The sequence below is a fragment of the Siniperca chuatsi genome, linkage group LG9 (assembly GCF_020085105.1).
Source record: "Siniperca chuatsi isolate FFG_IHB_CAS linkage group LG9, ASM2008510v1, whole genome shotgun sequence".
Lineage (NCBI taxonomy): Eukaryota > Metazoa > Chordata > Actinopteri > Centrarchiformes > Sinipercidae > Siniperca > Siniperca chuatsi.
Genome location: NC_058050.1, coordinates 29,011,108 through 29,033,205, shown reverse-complemented (window position 1 = coordinate 29,033,205; position 22,098 = coordinate 29,011,108). Strand labels below are relative to the sequence as shown.

Sequence of the window (22,098 nt, the reverse complement as noted above, 5' to 3'; positions counted from 1 at the left end):
CATTTATGTGCAGCTGCTATGGTTTTTATGTTATAAATGGTCTTCAATGCTTCATACAAATGCATTAATAAATATAAAATACATGGTCTACATATAAGTAAATTTAAGTGCATTTATTGGCAGCCACACAATAATTGCAAAGTGCTAACACATTTTTGGCTGGTAAGCTTTCAGCAGAGCTTCCTGCTGTTTAATAACATTTTTTTTCATATCTCATCCTATCCTTTCCCAGTGTACACCATATGCCTGTTGGAGTGATGCTCAGATAATATGAATCCTAGAATATGTCTGATGTCTGTGTGACATATTTTATAACTCTGTTTGGATGAGACCTTAAATGATATCTGTCAAAAAGGAAATAGCTTTCCATCACTGCCCTATTTAAAGGTACCCACAGGTATAGCATATTTATGGTAACATGGGAATAGAAATGATTCAGCGGCGATGCTGTGGACCCGAATACCAACTTTTGTTTTGGAGTTCCAACAAACAAAGAGATAACCTTGATGCCTTAAGGGTCAGCCTGTTTGCTTGGACGAGGGTAAAATTACAGTCATGTCTTAGTGTTTTTTTTAACCTGTTTCAATTTTGCAGGGCACACAGTGAATCAGACAGCAGCTTAAGCAATTAACAAGGAGAGACATTATGTTAATGAGAGCGTGGAGCTTGTAAGGTCACTTTCGTTGTGCATGTTAAGCCACGACTCAGGGCAGGGATTCTCCGCCTCCAGATTAATTGAAGGTAGCATAAAGGAATGAGGTGCAGAATTAGTTTACCTGATTTGTCACACAAGGCCATGTGCTGGAAAAAAGAATACAGTCCCTGGACCAAACTTCACTGGTTTGTTTAATCATCTTCATGATTTGATGTAGTGACACAAGATGCAGTATGGAGCTACAGTAAGAAAAGCTGCAGCTGGGTAGTCTGCTGGGTGGGAAGACTACCTGATCATGCAGGTAAGCAAGGTGAAAATTAAGCAATAAAATCATAAGTGAAACAATGAGCTACAAACACAACACTTTGACACAATCTTGACAGCAAATTAAAAACAGCAGAGAGACATATTATGATCTTCAGTACTCTGGGATGTTGTTGAGAATCTTTATAAAGAAAGCTAGAAAGTAGACCATGAGTTAGAAATGATTTTTTCAAGCTATGATTTCCAAGGTCAAGAATGAACTTTCATGCTCAGCAGAGCTGTGTTGACTAGCACAAAGGTTTTTAACGCATTTTAACATACCACGAATCGTTAAAAACCAAGTTATGTAATGTTCTGTTTTTCTTGTGGCACCGAGCTGTAGGCAGTTTGTTGCAGCTGCCTCTCGCTACTATTCCTGTTTTTGGGCTTTAGATTTGTTTATTCTGGACTTTTGTTGAATTTTTTACTTCTGCTGACTTTTATTTTATTTGAATCACGACCAATTTATGTAAGCTTGCTTACACCACGGCAACTTTTATTTCTGGTGTAACTGGTGGAGTACAAGTTACCTGGAGACTATGGTTGCTTACATTTTCAACGAGCTACTGTGTAGCTGGAGTTCCTTCGGCACACATACAGAGGTGTTATGGAAAAACTGTCGCCATGGCAGGAGAGCCGGTGTGAAGGTCAGAGAGAGGAACTAGAAGCAGAGGAAATTAAAATAATCTTTTCCACTGATTATCATGGGGAACGTGAGGTCACTTGCCAACATGGCGAATAAACTAACCGCCTCGGTGAACAGCCAGCGTGCTTACAGGGAGTGCGTCTGCTCTGCTCAAAGTAGACAGTTCCGTCAGTGTAGTTTGATGTGCTTCTCAGAGACATGGCTACACCAGGATATCCCGGACCATAACGTTTCCATTGACGGCTTTCAGACTGTTTAGGCCGACAGGGATCACACCGGGAGCGGTAAGTGGAAAGGGCTTGCTGTTCTGGTCAACAACAGATGGCGCAACCCTGGTCACATTACTATCAAGCACAGTATCTGTAGCCCGGACATTGAACTGTTAGCTGTGGGACTCCGGCCATATTATCTGCCACGTGAATTCTCATATGCCATTGATGTGACTGTTTACATCCCCCCCTCTGCTAACCCGGGATTCACACCGCCATAGCACAACTCCAGACAACACCCGAGTACACTCATATTAATCTCTGGTGACTTCAACCATGTCAGTGTTTCAACAACACTGACTAATTTCACCCAATATATAAGTTGTCCGACTAGAGAGGAGAGGACACTGGACCTGCTGTATGCTAACGTTAAGGACGCATACAGCTCTTCCCCCCTCCCCCTCCTGGGTAGGTCAGACCACAACCTGGTTCACCTCAAACCTTGCTATATCCCTCTGGTTAAAAGGCAGCCTGCGACCACAAGGGCAGTGAGGAGATAGTCAGAGGAGGCCTATGAGACACTGCAGGAATGCTTTAAAGTGACAAACTGGTATGTATTCTCTGAGCCTCATGGAGAGGACATTGATGGGCTCACTGAGTGCATCACTGGCTAGACTAACTTCTGTGTGGATTGCAATGTCCCTACTAAGATGGTCCATTGTTATCCTAATAACAAACCATGGGTAACAAAAGACATCAAAGACATCCTGAATGCCAAGAGGAGGGCCTTTACTGATGGTAATAGGGAGGAGGTGAGGGCAATCCAGGCTGACCTGAAGGTGAAGATCAGGGAGGCCAAGGAGAAGTACAGGAGGAAGCTGGAGTGGAAACTCCAGCAGAACAACATGAGAGAGGTCTGGAGTGGCATGAAGAGCATAACTGGCTTCAGAAAGACTGGCAGCATAGGAGTTGAAGGCAGCTTGGACAGGGCCAACGAACCTAATCTGTTCTTTAACAGATTCGACACACCGGCTCCTGCTCATCCCCCCTCTAACTTGCTGAGTCCTACTCCCCCCTCAATTGGCTCTTAGGCTAACGGCCCTCTTCACACTGATGACTCTCCCCTCCCCCGCCTGTAACCTCTGCTGTGTGCCTTACTACTGACTAGGTGAGAGGACAGCTGATGAAACTCCACTCAAACAGGCTGCAGGCCCCGATGGAGTTTGCCCCGGGGTGCTAAAAGCCTGTGCCCCCCAGCTATGTGGAGTCCTTCACCATGTCTTCAACCTGAGCCTGAGTCTTCAAAGGGTCCCTGTTCTGTGGAAGACATCTTGCCTCGTTCCTGTGCCGAAGACGCCACGTCCCAGTGCCTCCAAGGACTACAGACCAGTGGCACTGACCTCCCACATAATGAAGATCCTGGAGAGACTGGTGCTGGAACAGCTGCGGCCCATAGTCAGAGCCCTCCAGGACCCCCTTCAGTTCGCCTACCAGCCCCGGATGGGAGTTGAGGACGCCATCATCTTCCTGCTGAACCGCATCCACACCCACCTGGACAAGCCGGCAAGCACGGTGAGGATCATGTTTTTTGACTTCTCCAGTGATTTCAACACCATCTGGCCTGCCCTGCTGGGTGAGAAGCTGGCAGCAATGCAGGTGGATGCCCCCCTCGTGTCCTGGATTTTTGACTACCTGACTGGCAGACCACAGAATGTGCGCTTGCAGCACTGTGTCGGACAGCGTGGTCAGCAACACTGGGGCCCCTCAGGGGACTGTCCTCTCTCCCTTCCTCTTCACCTTCTACACCACGGACTTCAGCTACCACACAGAGTCCTGCCACCTTCAGAAGTTTTCTGATGACTCTGCTGTGGTGGGATGTATCAGCGGTGGTGATGAGACTGACTACAGGGCTGTGGTGGGGAACTTTGTCTCATGGTGTGAGCAGAACCATCTGCAGCTCTATGCGACAAAGTCTGAGGAGCTGGTTGTAGACCTACGAAGGGCCAAGGCACCAGTGACCCCGGTTTCCATCCAGGGGGTCAGTGTGGACATTGTAGAGGATTACAAATACCTGGGAGTACACATGGACAATAAACTGGACTGGGCTATGAACACTAAAGCTGTTTACAGGAAGGGCCAGAGCCGCCTCTATTTTCTGAGGAGGCTGAGGTCCTTCAACATCTGCCGGACAATGCTGAAGATGTTTTATGAGTCTGTGGTGGCCAGTGCTATCCTTTATGCTGCTGCATGCTGGGGCAGCAGGTTGAGGGCAGTGGATGCTAACAGACTCAACAAACCGATCCGTAAGGCCAGTGACATTGTGGGGGTGGAGCTGGACTCTCTGTCGGTGGTGTCAGAGAGAAGGATGCTGGCCAAACTACATGCCATCTTGGACAGTGTCTCCCACCCACTCCATGATGTGCTGGTCAAACAAAGGAGTACCTTCAGCGAAAGACTCATCCCCCCAAAAAGCACCACAGAGCGCCACAGGAAGTAATTCCTGCCAGTGGCCATCAAACTCTTTTTGTTGAGCCTGATAGCGTCCGCTACCCTCAGACAAAACTGAAGTTATTGTTCTTGGCCCCAAACACCTCAGAGACACATTATCTAAAGATATAGTTACTCTAAATGGCATTGCCCTGGCCTCCAGCACCACCGTAAGGAACCTCGGAGTTATCTTTGATCAGGATTCATCCTTTAACTCCCATATGAAACAAGCTTCAAGGACTGCCTTCTTTCACCTACGCAACATTGCAAAAATCAGACCGATCCTGTCTCAAAATTATGCCGAAAAACCAGTGCATATATTTGTTACTGCTAGGTTGGACTATTGCAATTCCTTATTATCAGGCTGCCTGAATAAGTCCCTTAAGACTCTCCAGTTGATCCAGAATGCTGCGGCACGTCTACTGACAAGAACTACGAAAAGAGATCATATTTCTCCAATATTAGTTTCTCTGCACTGGCTCCCTGTAAAATCCAGAATAGAATATAAAATCCTTCTCCTCACCTAAAAAGCTCTTAATGGTCAGGCACCATCATATCTTAAAGATCTCATAATACCATATTACCCGACTAGAACACTGCACTCCCAGAATGCAGGGTTACTTCCAAAAGTAAGAGTCTCCAAAAGTAGAATGGGAGCCAGAGCCTTCACTTATCAAACTCCTCTCCTGTGGAATCACATCCCAATTTGGGTTGGTAGGCAGACACCATCTCCACATTTAAGAGTAAGTTTAAGACTTTCCTCTTTGATAAAGCTTATAGTTACGGCTGGCTTGGGTGAGCCCTGAACCATCCCTTAGTTATGCTGCTATAGGCCTAGACTGCCGGACGACTTCCCATTATACACCTCTTTCCTCTCTCCTTCTCTCCCTCTCCATCTGTATGCATTTTTATCCCATTACTGCATGTTACTAACTCAACATCTTCTCTCTCCCATAGTTCTGTGCTTTCTCGTTTCTCTTCTCTCTCCTTCTGTTGCTTTCAGCAGGTATTTCTGCCTCCGGAGCTGCAGAGACTGGATCTGTGGTTGTGGGCTACCTGCTGCCCCCGTGTTCCTGCTTGACAACTGCTACTGCAGTTACTGCAGTTGTGTAGTTGTGCCTCCCTCTCCCTCCACCCCCTCTCCCATAAACCCCTCCCTTCCCCTCTCTCTCTCTCTCTCTCTCGCTCTCTATCTGTCTGTCCCTCTCTCTCTCAAAACCTAATATGACAACGGCGGATGGCCGCCCACCATTGAGTCTGGTTCTGTCCAAGGTTTCTGCCTCTTAAAGGAAGTTTTTCCTTGCCACTGTCGCCAAATGCTTGCTCATGGTGGGATTTGTTGGGTCTCTGTAATTATTATTATAAAGAGTACGATCTAGACCTGCTCTATAGGAAAAGTGCCATGAGATAACGTCTGTTATGAATTGTCGCTATATAAATAAAATTTAATTGAATCAGCTGTTCCCTGGTGTAAACAATGCAAACAGCTGTTCTTCTACCCTGACCAAGTATCTATTTATAATATATAAATAAATAAACTCCCAGGCTATAAAGGTTACAGCAATGACACGTGATGCGCCTTTAGACACTGCGCATTTTACAGGTTGTAGAGAGAGGAGGAGCTAGTTTGAAAGGGGGTTGCCGTCTCAGCCAGTAGCTAAGTTTACAAGAATTTGCAAATTTTCATGGCAAAAAGATATAAGACAAACAGTTAGGCTACATTCAGATAGCTTTCATTTTAGCTTGTTCGTAACAATTCGCTATTAGCTTAACAACCACGCTGTGGTTGTAAAACAACAACTGCGGACAAAGCAGGTGGAAATATTGCTTTTCTCCTTATCTACCTTTTACTCGAGTTGTCGTCACCTAGACTAAAACGTTACCTTCACTTCACCTGGTTCACTGTTTCCATCGCAGCCTCTCTGCTTTGCTGTCCGCTGTGTGTGTGTGTGTGTGCGTGTGCAGGAGCTCAGCCCCGCTCTCGGTCAAAAAACAGCTTAGAAGACAGAGACGCTAGCACGACCATAAAATATTTTTAAATATTTTTTGGCCATGGATCTGCTCCAAAATGTAATGGGTTCTTCATTGGCCCATGCTACACCCTTCCACCAAGTTTCATGAAAAATAGGGCCAATAGTTTATCCATAATCCTGCTGACAGACAAACAAACAAACAGGACCGAAAACATAACCTTCTTGGCGGAGGTAATAATAATAAAACAGATGATGTTGGAAATGAAACAGTGTGCTAGCAGAGATATTATGAACAATTATGTTTCCACTATGAATGGACAGAGTATTGAGAGGGTTTCAGAGTATAAATATCCTGGTATCTGGCTGGATCAAAAAGTTACATTTAAATTTCAAATTGACACACTAGCAAGCTACGACAAAAAAAAAGGATATTTATACAGAAAAAGAGCTAATTTTCCAATGTTCAGTAGGAAGTGCATAATTGAGGCCATCTTCTTGTCTGTCTTGGACTATCAGAATCAGAAAAGAAATACTTTATTGATCCCCGAGGGGAAACTCTTTTGTTACAGCAGCTCGCCTTTACGTCAGTGCACACATGGTGATGTTATCTATGGATGCGCCTCTGCCTCCACTCTTAAGCCGCTAGATTCAGTTTGTCATTCCGGTGCTACTGGTGACAGTTATTCTACTCATCATTGCATCTTGTATGAAAAGGTTGGATGGGCATCTCTAACAGTAAAACGTGACAGACATTTGTTTCTATTTATTTATAAAGCCCTTTATGGCAACTTGCAACAATACATCACTTCCTTATTATTAAACTGGTCCCACAGTCATGATTTGACTCGATCTAGTGATTGGTTGAAACTCGATGTCCTGCGTGCAAACACTAAATTTGGGAAAACTGCTTTTGGTTTTTGCGCTGCACACACTTGGAACATTTTACAACACACACTAAATATATATACATTTGTACCTATAGGTCAATTTAAAACCATGATTACAAACTACTCCGCACTTGAATGTAATTGTTTTTAACTATGTTCTGTTGCTGTGTGTTTTTTCGATTGCTGTGTGATTTCTCGTTACTTATTTTTTGTGTGTATTTGTTCTGTTTTGTACTCTCGACATCATTGAAAATGAGGGCATGCCCTCAATGATTCCTCAAGATTTAAATAAAGAAGGTTGAATGAAAAAAAAATTGATAAAAAGGTTTTTTTTAAAAGATGTTATGTACGTGATATGTTTTGAGAATTGAATTAAAAGATGTCACTGATTCTGCAGCGTCAGATCTTCAGGCAGGGAGTTCTAGAGCTGAGGGGCCCTGACTGTAAAAGCCTGGTCACCTTTAGTCTTGAGACTTTGGAATGGCCAGCAGAGCCTTGCCTGAGGATCTGAGGCTGCGCTCAGCTAGGAGCTAAACCAAGAAGTGCTTTAAAGGTGATCAGTAAAATTTTTAAATCAATTCTAAAACTCAATTTTAACCAGTGAAGCTAAAACAGGAGTGATATGATCTTGTCTTTTAGTATTAGTTTTTTTGGCTCAACCCTGAATACAATACAATGAATTACAATGAATTACAATAATCTAACTGAGATGATATAAAAGCATGAATGACCTTCTTGAGATCAGGCCAAGAGAGAAAAGACCTGATTTTTGAGGTGCTTCTCTGTTGACAAAAACATGATTTAACAACTTTTGTAACTTGTTTCTCAAATGAAAGGTCACTGTCAAATATCACACCCAGGTTTGACATTTGTAGACAAAGAACTAGATGTTTTTGTAAAAGTGGGATAGACTTTGGAGGACCAAAAAGACTGAGTTCAGATTATTTTTCATTTAACTGGAGAAAGTTTTTGGACAGCCATCACTTTATTTCTGACAGACAAGATAATAACTTTCTAATGAAGATTTTTAATGGGACAAATATTTGTGTGTCATCCACATAACAATGGTTCTACATTTTGTGTTTATGTATGATATTTCCTAGTGGCAGCATGTATATCTGGAACACCACAGGTCAGAGGAGGAGGCATCACCAACCATGACTGAAAAAGATCTGTTTGATATATAAGATAATAAAAACCAGTCAAAAGCAGAATCCCCGATGCCAAACCACTTTTAAAGATGATCCAATAGTATACAATGATCATCTGTGTCAAATGCCGAGCTGAGATCGAGAAGAAGTGGGTGCACTACTGTGTGCTTAAGGCAGGAGGGAGCACAGGGCCAGAAATCATGGCAGAAAAACTATTTATTTGCCAGTGATCTAACATTTAACAGTACTGAGTTGGCAGTGGAGGTTACTGGTAGCAATGGGAATAGCCTTAACACAATGATGTCATAATTAAAGACATTTTCTAATGTTTGTGAAAAGAATGTGGGCCCTCTAATCTACTTCAGTTTTAACCATCTGAACTGTACATCACACACATCAAAGTTCTGTACATATCCAAAAAAGATGGACCATGTACATCATTTACACAGCCGTATTTGTGTTGTTGACCAATTGCTCAACAACGTTTCAAGGTTTACCATTTAAACTGGAGCTTTTTTGTAAGTGAATCCACTGATTTGCAATAACTCTGTTGAAATGATTGTTTTCAGTATGAAATTTCGCTGATATAAATGCTGGTGTGACCAAGTCTTTAGACTAACACACTTACAGTCAGTTAAGTGGTCTCGTCCATTTCTGACAGGATAGATCAAATGTTTGATTGCATAGGCGATTTATTGTAGAATTAAATGCTATTTCAGAGGTTTTTGCCAGCTGCCAAGAATACAATTTGAAGGGAAGTAGCAATGTCTAATTGTTAGCTTTAATTTAAACATTACAGTAATTTTGGCTCCAAACACATTATTATTATTATTCTGCATGAAACTATATTGTTCAAACTGAAATTTCAACCACTAAATGTGAAACAATGGTGCTAAGTGGAGAAGCAGTGTGAGAAAGAGAAGTCTCTGGACTGCTCACTCAGTGCAATCTGTCATGATCTGCACGTCCATAAGTTGCAGTACATCAGCAGTCCACTACTTAAGCACACAAAACCGTAAATACAGCACACAAATGAAGCCGTTAATCAAACATTTACAGAACCTTTCACCATGTCAATATGCATTAGCTGCTGACTGATTTCCATTTGTCTAATTAATCAATCCCCACCTTCAAACTCAATTGCCATTAATTCACTGATGAGCAGGGTCATAGCACACTCCTCACACACATGAATCTTCGCCTGTCACTGATCCAAAAATAACCACCCAGCTCTGCTCGCCTGATGACTCTCTATAGAGAGAGTAAAAACGATGAATGTAAACACAAAGATGATGAGAAAGATATTTTTCCCCCCTTGTTTCTTCTTCTTTATGTGTATGTAAGACATCCAGTTGACTCTATGTCTTCATGTAGCGGCTCGTGCTGGAAGCTACTAGCTATAAAGGCACTCTCTGAGCTTTTTGTGTTTTGAAAAGGTACAGTTATTACACACACAGCCCATTTCAGGTCTCAAGTGAGAAACAGTATTGATTGAGCCACAAATCCAACAAAAGGGGCTTAACACCCACTCTCCGATATCAATCCAGAAACATGACTCAGCAAGATCTCGCTCTTTTAGAAAAAGAAAAAAAGGGAATCTGTTCCCCAGAGGTAAGCCACTGTTTTCAATCAGCAGCCAACATGCTGCCACTGCCATCGCCAGTGCTTTCCAACTGGAATCAGACCAAGCAGCTACATCGGCCCCACGTTGAACATCTCAACTGTCGTTCTGGGAATAAAACACAAGGACTCTAATTTCACTTCTGCCTTCCCTTCACCCACTCTCTGTCCTTCTTCTTCTCTTTTTCATTCATCCCCCTCATCTCATATCTCTTCTCTCCTCCATTACTCTCTTTTCCTTTCCATTCCTTGTCTCTCGTGGGTTGCCTTTTTTTGGCAGGGTTCCCAGATAAAAGTGGTACGAAAGCAGCGTAGAGGAACAGTTATTACAGGCAGTGTGCTCTGATCACAGAGGTTTCAGATCACAGTGACAGAGACTCTTCTTATCACACCCAGGGCTCACAACTCTGTTTTCCATTCGACTCCCTCAGGTCGACTGGGAAGTTACAGTAAGAGAAGTCACTGCACATCACCCTAACACGTATATTATGTCCAGTACAATGCTTTATATCGTCAAGTACTTTGTGTCTGTAAAAACAAGCCATCCAGCAGAGAAAATGTGGAGAAACACTTGGAAATTCACAAAGTTTTTGGTAGATTGGTCAATGGTGGTAAGAAATACATGTGCCCCATATCATTTACAGTGCTTCAGTGGGCTTTACAGGCCTGCGTCAGCAAGGTTCTGACCCACTTACACTGTCAAAAAATGTTAAAGCATTGCTGGAGTGTTTTAGATACTTGTCACTCGTCTCTTTTTTTATGCTCCAGTTCTATGTTCTTTCTCTTGCATGTTTACCTCTCATGTCTACTGGATGTGGCTACAGGTTGTGCTATGGCTGCATCACGTCTGATGATGATGATGAACAATTTTAACCATTCCACAGAAAAATTATGCCCTCTCCTAAACCATTTGTTTAATAATAATAATAATAATAATACCTTTATTTGTATAGCACCTTTCATACATGAAATGCAGCTCAAAGTCCTTCACAGTATGGCATTAAAAACAAAACAAAACATAATAAATAAAAATAACAAAAATATTTAAACAGTATGGCATGAAAAACAGCACAGCAATGTGCTCGTCTGGTGGCAGAGTTCTGAACTAGCTGAAGTTTTCTTATCAACTTTTTTGGTAGGCTAGTGAAGAGGACATTACAATAATCCAACATGCTTGTAATAAAGACATGGATCAACTTCTCGGCATCCTGCTTTGTTAAGAACGGCCTCACTTTGGCAACATTTCTCAGGTGGAAGAATACTGTCTTGCTAATATGAGCAATATCTCTGTTTTATCTTCGTTAAGTTTTAAAAGACTGTCACTCATCCATTGTTTTATCCTTGTGCAATACCATATGGCAAGTCATGTTTCAAAGATACATGATCACCCAGACTAACATAGAATTTTCTGCCTTTTATGTATGTTTGAAACCAGTTTAAATCACTTTCAGAGAGACCAACCCATCTTTCAAGACAATTAATTAAATAGTATGGTTGATGGTGTCAAATACTGAACTTAGATCTAAAAGGATGAGGATTGACACTTGATTCAAATCGGTAGCACATCTGAGATCATTTACTATCTTGACTAGGACCGTTTCTGAACTGTGGTTGGATCTAAAACCAGATTGGAACTTCTCTAAAATACTGTTTTCATTGAGAAAGATATTAAGTTGATTAAAAACCGCTTTCTTGGGGCGCCCCAGTAGCTCGAATCCAACCCGCGGCCCTTTGCCCCCCCCACATTTCCTGTCTCTCTTCAGCTGTTCCTATCAAATATAGACAAAAAGCCCAAAAAATAATCTAAAAAGAAAAAAAAAAAACGCTTTCTCAGGTTTCAACAAGGATAGCAGCACCATCAGTGCTGAGCCACGTCGCTAGAGGAAATAAGAAGCCTAATTGCTTATTGGAGATCAAATCATTGATTGTAAAGGACTTTGTGGTGAGTGATCCTACATTAAGTAAGTTAGTTATGAATGGAACTGGCTGTAGTTGAATTTGGCGAGGTTCTGTCTACGTACGTACGAACTTTGCAATTCAGAGTCAAATGTATATTAACTGATATACCATGTTTAATTAATGTTATAGGAAGAATGGGAAGTTTATTTCAACATGCTGATTTTGATACAGGAAGTGACACGATCTGCTCAAGCGAAAATAAAGCAAATAAAGATAAGAAAAGAGTAGTGCGTGAGCCATCACAGAGACGCTTCACTTGCGTGTCTGATGGACCTCCACCAGTGGGATGGAAGTGGCTTGTATCGAACAGCTGCAACAGAGTTGGAATGTGACGCAGCCGCATCCAGTTGACATTAATGGTTAGTTACTGTAAGGTAAGATGCTTGTTTTTGTCCTGCTTCTAGCTGTTGTCATTATTTGAAAAAGAAGATAAATAAAGCCATAAGGCACACTGAAGTGCAATCTATCCAGTGAACAAGTTATGTGTCAGTTTACAACTCTTGGTTCATTTGTGATGAGCTGGCGTGAACACGAAATGGACCAGAACTAAAAGGTAATGATGAATTATGTTTTTTCTTTGGTCCAGAGCAAATTAACCAAACTACAGGGGTGAAAGTGATCTTAGAAGATAAACACAAAGCACTGAAGCAAATGGATGGTACTGGTTTTATATTTTCTCATCAGTATACTTAACTGACCAATAGGAAACAACCTGAGTTACACTGAACAGAATGCAATGTCATGAAAACTCATCTCTGATGTGAAGTGTTCATGGAATCAAAGAGTTTGAGACAATATGACTTGACAATTGAATGATGGACAGAGGGATTAATTCATTCACATCTTGTTCATTCATTAATTTTGTCCATGAGACTCACGGTCATGAAGCCGTCCAGTAGACCAGAGTCAGGTTTGGGTGGAGCCTGCAGTCGCTCCATGGACCATTTCTCTATGATGGAGGCCACTTGGCTGTTCTCAGTGTTGAGGATTCTGAAACCCGTCATGTTCACACCACTGTATCGGTAAGGTTCCACGTCCAGTGCAAACAGATCCTGGAAAGAAGGAAAATACATTAGAGATAGAAGAGAAAGACTTTAATTTGATTAATTGACAGCCCTGCAGTTGAAAGTTATTGAGATGGAGCAAGGCTAGAAGCTCCCTGTTGTTTCCAGACTTTGTACTAATGGCTTATGGCCTGGACTGAGCTCTACTCTGTATATGCTTGCAAAGTGGAAGGTGTTATTTCGGGCATCCAACAGGGTTCCAGAAGTAAAAGTCCCATTCATTTTCTTAAGGGACTGGGTGACTGGCAGTTAGAGCTTACATGGACATGACATTCTCCTGGTTGAATCATCAGTCCAAAAAATGAACAACTGTGTTAGAAAATATCTGGTTCTTTGATATAAAAGTCAAAGGGATCAGCCTGTTGACATATAAACATAAAGAGAGGTAAACTACAATTCCAAAAGAGCATTTTTGTAAGAAACATCCAATCATTGAGCTTACAGTTCTGTTGCGTCCTCCTCTACTGCCCAGCTTAAACTAAAGATTACACTTTGCAGAAACATGAACCAAACATTCTAAATCAGTTCACTTTCAGATTCTGTCAATTTTTAATGAATTCAACAGCTGTGTTGTTTTGTTCATTGCTGCAAACGACAAAGCAACATCAACTGAAATTCTTAAGCTATTGGCTATACCAAACGGACAGAACCAAGACGATTAGTTGACATAATTCAAACTAATGGCCATAACATAATCTTATAGTATTGTTAAATTATTCAGGAGACTCTGCGTTTATATTGTGAAACTTAATTAAAAGAAAACTGAAATGGGAATTTACTCTGTAGGGAAAAACTTCCAGTCTTGTATTGAAGTCTGTTTCCTCTTTGAATAGTGTTTCCCATAGTATTGCTCTCCATGGTTTGGGTGGATGTTAGGTTAAGCACTACAAAAGATGACAGGTGATGAGACTGGTCATGCTTGATCAGCCCTTAACATACCTACTTATATGATAATGGCATTCTACTGATCCCACCCAATTACTAAGTGTGCTGGGGGAACATTTCACATCTCTGGCCACAAATATACCTAAAATGCACCTTTACATCCTTTGCGCACAGTGCACTTAACTGTAAAGAACCCTATACCATAACCTGTACTCACTAACCGTATTTGGCTAACTTTTTCTTGCTGTTTCCACTCTTTATTGCTAAGCTAGGCTAACCATGCCCGGACTCCAGCTCTGTACTTATATGTACTCACAGACATGTGATTGATATCCATCTTTTCATCTTGCTCCCAGAAAGAGGTGATAAGGGTATATTTGTTTAAATATATCTTTGAAATGTAACTCACTACCACAACTACTGCTTCTTTCATTATTAGAATGATAGTAGTGGTAGTAGTATTATCGTTTCATAATAACTCGGTCAACTGAAATCTACTAAACTGCATTACATACGTCATGACAGTGGTGAACCTTATCAAATCTTTCACAAAAGGCCAGTATCAGGCCCATGATTGACAAACTGATATACTGACCAAACCTTTTCCATACAGTATTAGACAAAACAGTTAACACAAGGTAAATGAAGAGTAAAGTAAGTCTGGCAGGAAAATGGCTGCCATATGTGGCCTCAGTATGGCTGGGTTTGTTCACTCTGCTGGAAGAATTAGGCTGTCAGCACTGGACTCTCAAACACAATAGTGGGAAATGGCAAGACACCCCTCTGTCTGTTACTATGCCTCATTCATGTTTGTATTTTACTTTTCATCTTCCTGAAAATATCAGAGGGATATTTAATTATCTTGCATAAATTGTGCCACGCTCAATGGCTGCAGAAAGTTTGCACATTTAGATGTTTCATTTCAAACCAAAAATCATCCCTTTTAGCTGATGTGATGAAAAGCACAGACAGCTGAAAACCTGAATTGTCCAATTTTCAAAGGAACTTAACATTAAAAAAGCAAAGGATGGGGAGAGGCAGAACACACAGAGAGAGAGAGACAGTGTTTTGATTCTACACAACAGAAGCAGCCTCGTCAGGATGAGAGTGGGAAGGAGCTTCAATAAGAGTTTGATGTGAGTCAAATCTTTGACCTGAAACATGGACTGAGAGCAAGGTCACACAGTCAGAGAGCTTAGAATAATGGTCACTAGTGTGTAGGGCTGCCCCCTGATAGTTGACTAAACCGCTGGTCGATGAGAAGTCTTGATCGAGTTTTCATTAGTTGGGTAGTCGATGAACCCCCAAACCACACCTCCTACCCCCCAAACTACATTTGGTAGCTGCGCCTTGTCACAGAGACGAACGTATCAGGGGATTGTGGCAACACAGACATTTTCTCTTGTAACACAGGAAGCCACTTACCGGTGCACTGCTGCTGACTGTACTAGCTGCCATTAGCTAGTTAGCTAACTTAGAAGTCCTATTAGCTGATTCTGCCCGGACTGGAAGCTGGCCTCCGAGACTGACAAGAAAACTGAACCAAGGTGATTCATAGCGGCTCTGACCAGGACTCTGACTCTGACTCTGGGGACGACGAAGTCACAGCATGTTCAGGCAGGGACAGGAGAGGCATGATGTAGGAGTGGAGCAAGTTTGTAGTGAGTTCATTTGTAAGTAACGTTATACATCATCCATCGTAATGTCCGCAAGTATTAATTCTGTGTTTTGAACAATGAGACTTGTGTGATGATATACTGTGTTGAAATAAAGTAACAAAATGTTCAGTCTTCTTGCAGGTTTTCCGATACATTCAGAATAATTTCTGCTTTTTCTGTTTCACAAAAGGCGGCTTGCTTCGTGCCCCTTGTAAAATTTATATTTTAAAGGCTCATTAGTATTTCTGTAATGTAACACAGTGTTAACAATGTTAAATATAACATTATTTCTCACCCAGAGGAAAGTAAAATTCAAAATAAGATTTCTTCTTTGTCCAGCCTATTTCTCCTATCTTGCTTCTTTTTTTCTCTCACTGCACTGATCATGATGTGTCTAAAATAATCAGCTCCTGAGATAACAACAAGATCCAAAAGAAAAATTGATTGGCTTATAGATGAGCCTGCATAATATCAGAAATTTGTCTCAGTGATCAAATTCTCAACTCTGAAAATGTATCTGTTCTCAGAGTTGTCTCACTTCTGTCAAAACAAGATCTACATATAAACTTCAGTTTCTCTGATTTTGTGGTAGTCAGCCACATTATCCTCCTTAGCCCTGTATTCTCTGTTGTTCTCTCCTACCCTGGTGTGTCTTGTATGTCCCCGACTCGTGTCTGGATATGTGTGTGTATGTTTCCTGGTCTGGCTCCGTGGTTTCCCGCCTGCTGCTGATCACCGGCACACCTGTCTCCAATCATCCATCAGTCTCCACAGCTTAAATACCAGGCTCTCCCACAACACCAACGCTAGATCGTCCCTGTACAATTGTACGACCACTACGTCAAGGTTCCTCAGACTTACTAAGTTAAGTACTCTTTGCTAGTGTGTTTTTGCCTCGTTTTTTTTTTTTTTTATCCTGTTTTTCCTCTGCCTAAGGATTATCCTGTGCCGGTGATCACAGTTCCTGTCTTTGTCTGGATTCCTGTCAGCCTGCCTGCCTGTCTCTCCAGCCACTCCACCTTGCTTGTCTCCAACTACTGCACCACGTCGCTCGGAAGAATTACGCCCCTTCCCACTATTTCTGCTGACATTCTAATAAAGTGTGAATTGGTTGTAAAAGACTGCTAGTGTGTTCTGCATTTGTGGGTTCGAAAGATCGTACATACAACAGAACCATCTGGCCAAAATGAACCCAGCAGACAACAACCCGGAAGTAGCACCCTACCATCAAGCGCTAACTAGCCAAGGGATTCTGCTAGGTCAGCATGAACAACTTATCCAGGCTCTGACAGACAGCAATCAGGCCATGGTTACTCAGATCACGCAACTGACCCACCAGGTTTCCAGACTCACCACAAAGCTCTCGACTCCGGCGACATCACCCCCGCCAGCCACACCGGCGCCTTCGTTGTCATCTCCACCACTCCGGTACTCTTACGCATTGGACCCAAACCCCTTTTTCGGCGAAGTGACTGGTTGCCGTGGTTTTTTGCTGCAGTGCTCCTCGGTCTTCTGCCAGTGTCCTGTCACCTTCTCCTCTGACCAGTCCAAGATTAATTACATCGTTGGACTACTAACGGGGAGAGCGTTAGCTTGGGCAGAGGCGACGAACGCTAGCCGACCTTTCTCGTCACTCTCCTTGGTGGACTTCCTGGAAATGCTACTGACGGTTTTCGATCACCCGGACGCCTGTGGGACCGCCGGTGACCAACTTCTTCGGACCAGCCAAGGGAATCGTAGCGTGGTGGATTACTCTATCGAGTTCCGCACGCTAGCCGCCGACTCAAGATGGAACGAGCAGACACTGGTCAGTGCCTTCAGGAGGGGCCTGAGTGAGCAAATCAAGGACGAGTGACTACCCGCAATGAACCAGTGGGCTTGGACACATTAATTACACTTTGCATCAGGTTGGACAATCGCCTTTGCGAACGACGGCAAGAGTGCCACAACCGGTCTCCTGCCCTGTCTTCACGCAGCACTACATCTCCTCCGGGGTCAAGGGGGGGAACCCGACTGTAGCCGCTGGACCTTGCCTGCAGCCACCAGTCAGCCCATGCAACTTGGCCGAGCCCACCTCACACCGGCGGAACATCTACGCTGACATATGGCGGGGGAATGTTTCTATTGCGGCCGTCGGGCCCCGTGAAGCCAAAAAATTAGGCTCACCAGTTGCAGTGGGGGTTCTGGTGAGCCACAACAACCCCCCACAGCCGGAACCGCCTCGACTACATCCTGGCTACTCTTCACCACCTATGCGGATCCCTTCCTCTGCTAGCCCTGGTTGACTCAGGGACTGAAGACAACTTCCTGGATGTGGAGCTAGCCCGACAGGCAGGCATCCCCACGGAGGCCTTGCAGCAGCCACGGAAGGTGGAGGCGCTGGATGGCAGACCCCTAGCCCAGATAACCCATTGCACCGTCCCGGTCTCCATGGTTCTGTCCAGGAATCACTTCACTTCCAGCTCATCTTGGCACCTCGGACACCCCTAGTTCTGGGTTAACACTGGTTGCGCCAACATAACCCTCACATCGACTGGAAGAAGGGGAGAATCCTGAGCTGGAGTTCCTACTGCCTCTCCAACTGCCTCCAGTCTGCCCGATCTCCCTCGGAGGTTAAGACACCAACACCCAAACCAACATCCCCGGACCTAGCCTTGATCCCGAAAGAATACCACAATCTACGAGAGATTTTTAGCGAAGACTTGGCCCTGTCTCTACCGCCACATCGCCCCTATGACTGTGCCATCGATCTCTTTCCCGGAGCTTCTCTGCCACTGAGCCGCCTCTACAACTTGTCTCAACCCGAATGGGAGGCCATGGAGACCTATATAAGAGACTCTGCCTCCCACCTGGGTGGTAGCCGCCCTGACTTAGGAGATAGAAACCGTGGTGAAGGAGGCCCAGAGGGATCAGCCAGACCCAGGCAATGGTCCTCATAGCCGCATGTTTGTCCCCGACGCCACTCGCTCCCAAGTGCTTCAGTGGGTCCACAACTCCCACTTCGCCTGTCACCCTGGAATCACTCAAACCCTCTCCCTCCTCCAATGGCACTTTTGGTGGCCCACTATGGAGGCTGATACCCGGGCCTTTGTGGCCGCTTGTACCGTCTGTGCTCGGGGGAAGTCTTCTCATCGGCCACCGGTCAGTCTGCTACAACCACTCCCGGTTCCCAGTCACCCATGGTCCCACATCGCCCTAGACTTTGTTACCCTGTGATGGAGGCAGTCCGGTGACTTCGTGGCCTTACCTAAGCTCCCTTCAGCTCTGGAGACTGCAGACCTCCTGACCCACCAAGTGTTCCATCTCCATGGGATCCCGCTGGATCGTCATCGTCAGCCTTTTCTCCGGCTTCCACCCACAGTCTAACGGTCAGATGGAGTGGGCAAACCAGGACCTCCTCTTGGAGTTCCCAATCTCAATCCCATCTCATACATATCTTGAGACAAGTGTCCAAATATTGAACCATCTGGTTTTTAGCCTTCCTGGCCCAATGTCAAGGTTACTGTATTGCCTAGCATACCATAACCATGTGCAAGACTCAAGAATGATGTACATGAAAACTTTCAGTGTGCTAACAAGGCAACAGAGGGTTTTTTTCTAACTGCTCTCTTCTCTCAGAATGAGGCCATCCATGTAAAATGAGTATGCGCACTCAAGTCTTAGTACACCTATCAAATGAGAACTGTGAGAGACTGAAGGAATACATGGTGAGTTACTTGTAAAATACACTAAGTATGACAAAGTAGCTGTAGATCAGTGGAGAAAGCAGATGATTATATGCTTGATTACAGAATTATTGTTCTGCTGAAAGACTAAGGTTCTCTTGCGGTGGCTTCCTTGATTTTGCTCCATCCTTCTTCACTTTTAACACAGTGTCAATGCCCAGCTGAACCAAAAGTGTATCCACATCATGATGCTTCAACCACCATATTTGACAGTACATAGTGTTCTTCAGGAAGTATTTTGATGTTTGCAACACACACTCTCTGGAAAACTTCAGACCACTTTTGACACGGTTCTTCTTAGGTGATGGTAATCTCTACTAACAGATATCTGCATATGAATGAAGACTGTAGGCAAGGGACCAAGATTTTGGCCCATCGGCTATCGTCTAACGATGATTTAGCTTTTTATTAGCTTTTTAAATTTTTTAAACCTACATTCATATACAGATATCTGTTTAAAGAGATTAGCCGAAATGTGTCTTTTTCGCGTATCCAGTTGCTAATCAGACTGCAGAGGAAGTCTTGGCCCGGATATCTGTTTTACAGATTTATCCACTGGCTACACCAGAAACCCGAAATATTGGCCGTGATGGTACCTGTGTAGTCACACTCCCACAAATCAGTTTTCTGCAGAGCTCTTGATGTGGTTGACTGATGTCACTCTCAGCAGCTGAAGTCTGTAGCTCTTTCATAGTATTTTGTCTCTTCTTCCTTCACTAGTCTCCCAGTGAATCTAACGGTGCTTATTGGGATGTCCAAACACTTTGATTTAACTTTTTACAATTTTACTTATAAGTGCATCTGTATTTCTTCTTTACCTGTCTAACGGGCCATTTGTGGATGGGAAATTTCACAGAACACGTGTTAAATAATGTGTTAACTTCTGTTTTAACTGTCTTGCCTCCAGTCTCTTGCTTCACTATATCTTTTAAACTTGCATTGTATTCTTTGTTCATGGTTCTCTGTTGTATTTTACCCAACAGAACACAGACACTGAGGCCTGCAGTTCCATGGAGCAATGTGTGATGTGGCGTGCGCCATGTGGAGGAATGGTGCAGAGCCCGAGCCTGATCCAGAGGACACCGGTGTCCTGACGGGAAAAACTGGAGGTCTTTGGTGGAATGGGGAGCATTGTGCTCGCTTTCTTTGTACTTTGGATTTATTTGGACAGATATGCTACTCATCAGACTTCAAATGCACATATGAAGTCCTGCACAAGATTTTCCTCGATCTGGATGGACAGAGGATGTCATCAAAGAGACAATTCATGAAAAACAAACTGCTGGTGTCAGTGAATTTGAAAAAAACTGAAAATGATGCATATATCCTGAAGTATTTTGTCTGTATCCCAGATAAATAGTTTTTCCACTGCACACTGCACAAAGTGTAAAGCTTTGAAACAGCAGGGAAAAGTTGAAAGATATCCCAAAGTACTATTTGATAATTTAATGTAAGATTTCTATCCTACACATTTGTGTGGATGAAGCAGTCACACTTTTAAGCCCGTACATAGTGTTTTCACAATGGACATTTTCACCTGGAGCAGTCACAATACCACACACAAAGAATGATTTTGCGGCAACAGTTAGAGAGAATAATTCACCACAGATAGTGCGGTTAGAGATCCCCTGGGATAGAAATGTTGTTTTTAGGACAATAGTTTGACATGTCAACAACACAGCAAAAAATGTGCAAGCAGCATTGCAATAATGCTTCTCTGTTTTTGTGATGTACGTGTGTCTTGTGATTGTGCAGAATTATGCACGTTTTCTTCATGAGCCAATATTATTTTGGTTCTAAGATCTCCTACATGCATATACACTCCAATTTATTAGGCCCATCTAGCTAAAACTAATGCACCAGCCCTGTAATACATTTTACCTTTATGAAGGTTATAGCGTTGTTTTTGTTGCTACTGTTTTAGAGAGGTGTTTCCAATATTTTGTCCAACCAATTTAAATCAGAGGGTTGAACACCTCTCGGTATAACTCTGTTCAACAGCACCATAAACTACATCCTCCAAAATGACCACACAGTTATATCAGCACCTCTCTAACAACAAAAACTGAACATTACAACCTTCATTAGAATCTTTATTGCAGGACTGACATAATAAACTGGACAATGAGTTTATGTTTCATGCATTGAAAAGAATTTCGAGTTGCATGTAGTATGATAAAATGAAAGCTTGGAAGAACAGGATTGTTGGCACTTGTTGTTAATGCCAGATGTGAGATTTTACTTGATTTGTTTAGAAGGAATATAGGTGGCATGATGAAATTACATTCATCCAATGACTTATTTTTTGGGGTGTACAATTTTCCAGAATTAAATTAATTAATAAAGAGTTTGTGCATTACCTTTCCTTCACAATTCATTTCAGTTATTATTATGTCTATTTCTATTCTATTAGTACTTCTTCTCCTGTTTGACGTGATAGTGACCAGCTGTAACAATAAAGTATTTCTGATTTTGATTCTGATTTATATACACATTTTCTCTTTTTTTGTTTCTTAAATTATTGCCACCAAGCCATTTATCAGACATACATAACACATACTTACCAAAGGTAGACAATATTGAGATCTGAATCATGCAAGGTCAAAATTCAGTAATCTCCAAATAAGAAGCTGATTTATTTCTGATGAGACAAAGAAAAGACTATTGTGAGCAGCAACATTTTCCTCTTGGCTGGAACTCAAACCATTTTCTGATGCTCCAAAAATATAAATTTAAATAATTCATTTAATATAATGAGCCTAACATCTAGCCAAACAGCTAGTCGACTAATGGCTTGAACCAACGACTACTAGTCGACTAGGAAAATCTTTAGACAGGGGCAGCCCTACTAGTGTGTGTACATATGTAGGTACGTG

At 42.8% G+C, this 22,098-nt stretch overlaps 1 protein-coding gene across 4 annotated transcripts in view; it reads right to left on the bottom strand.

The window, feature by feature from the left end:
* Window positions 1-22,098, bottom strand: part of grik2 (glutamate receptor, ionotropic, kainate 2) — a 342,363-nt gene that overhangs the window by 179,274 nt on the left and 140,991 nt on the right. For all 4 annotated transcript variants that reach the window (XM_044207865.1, XM_044207861.1, XM_044207863.1 and 1 more), the window contains one exon: window positions 12,769-12,942. In XM_044207865.1, coding sequence (XP_044063800.1) covers window positions 12,769-12,942 — 174 coding nt within the window. The remainder of the gene's footprint in view (window positions 1-12,768; window positions 12,943-22,098) is intronic.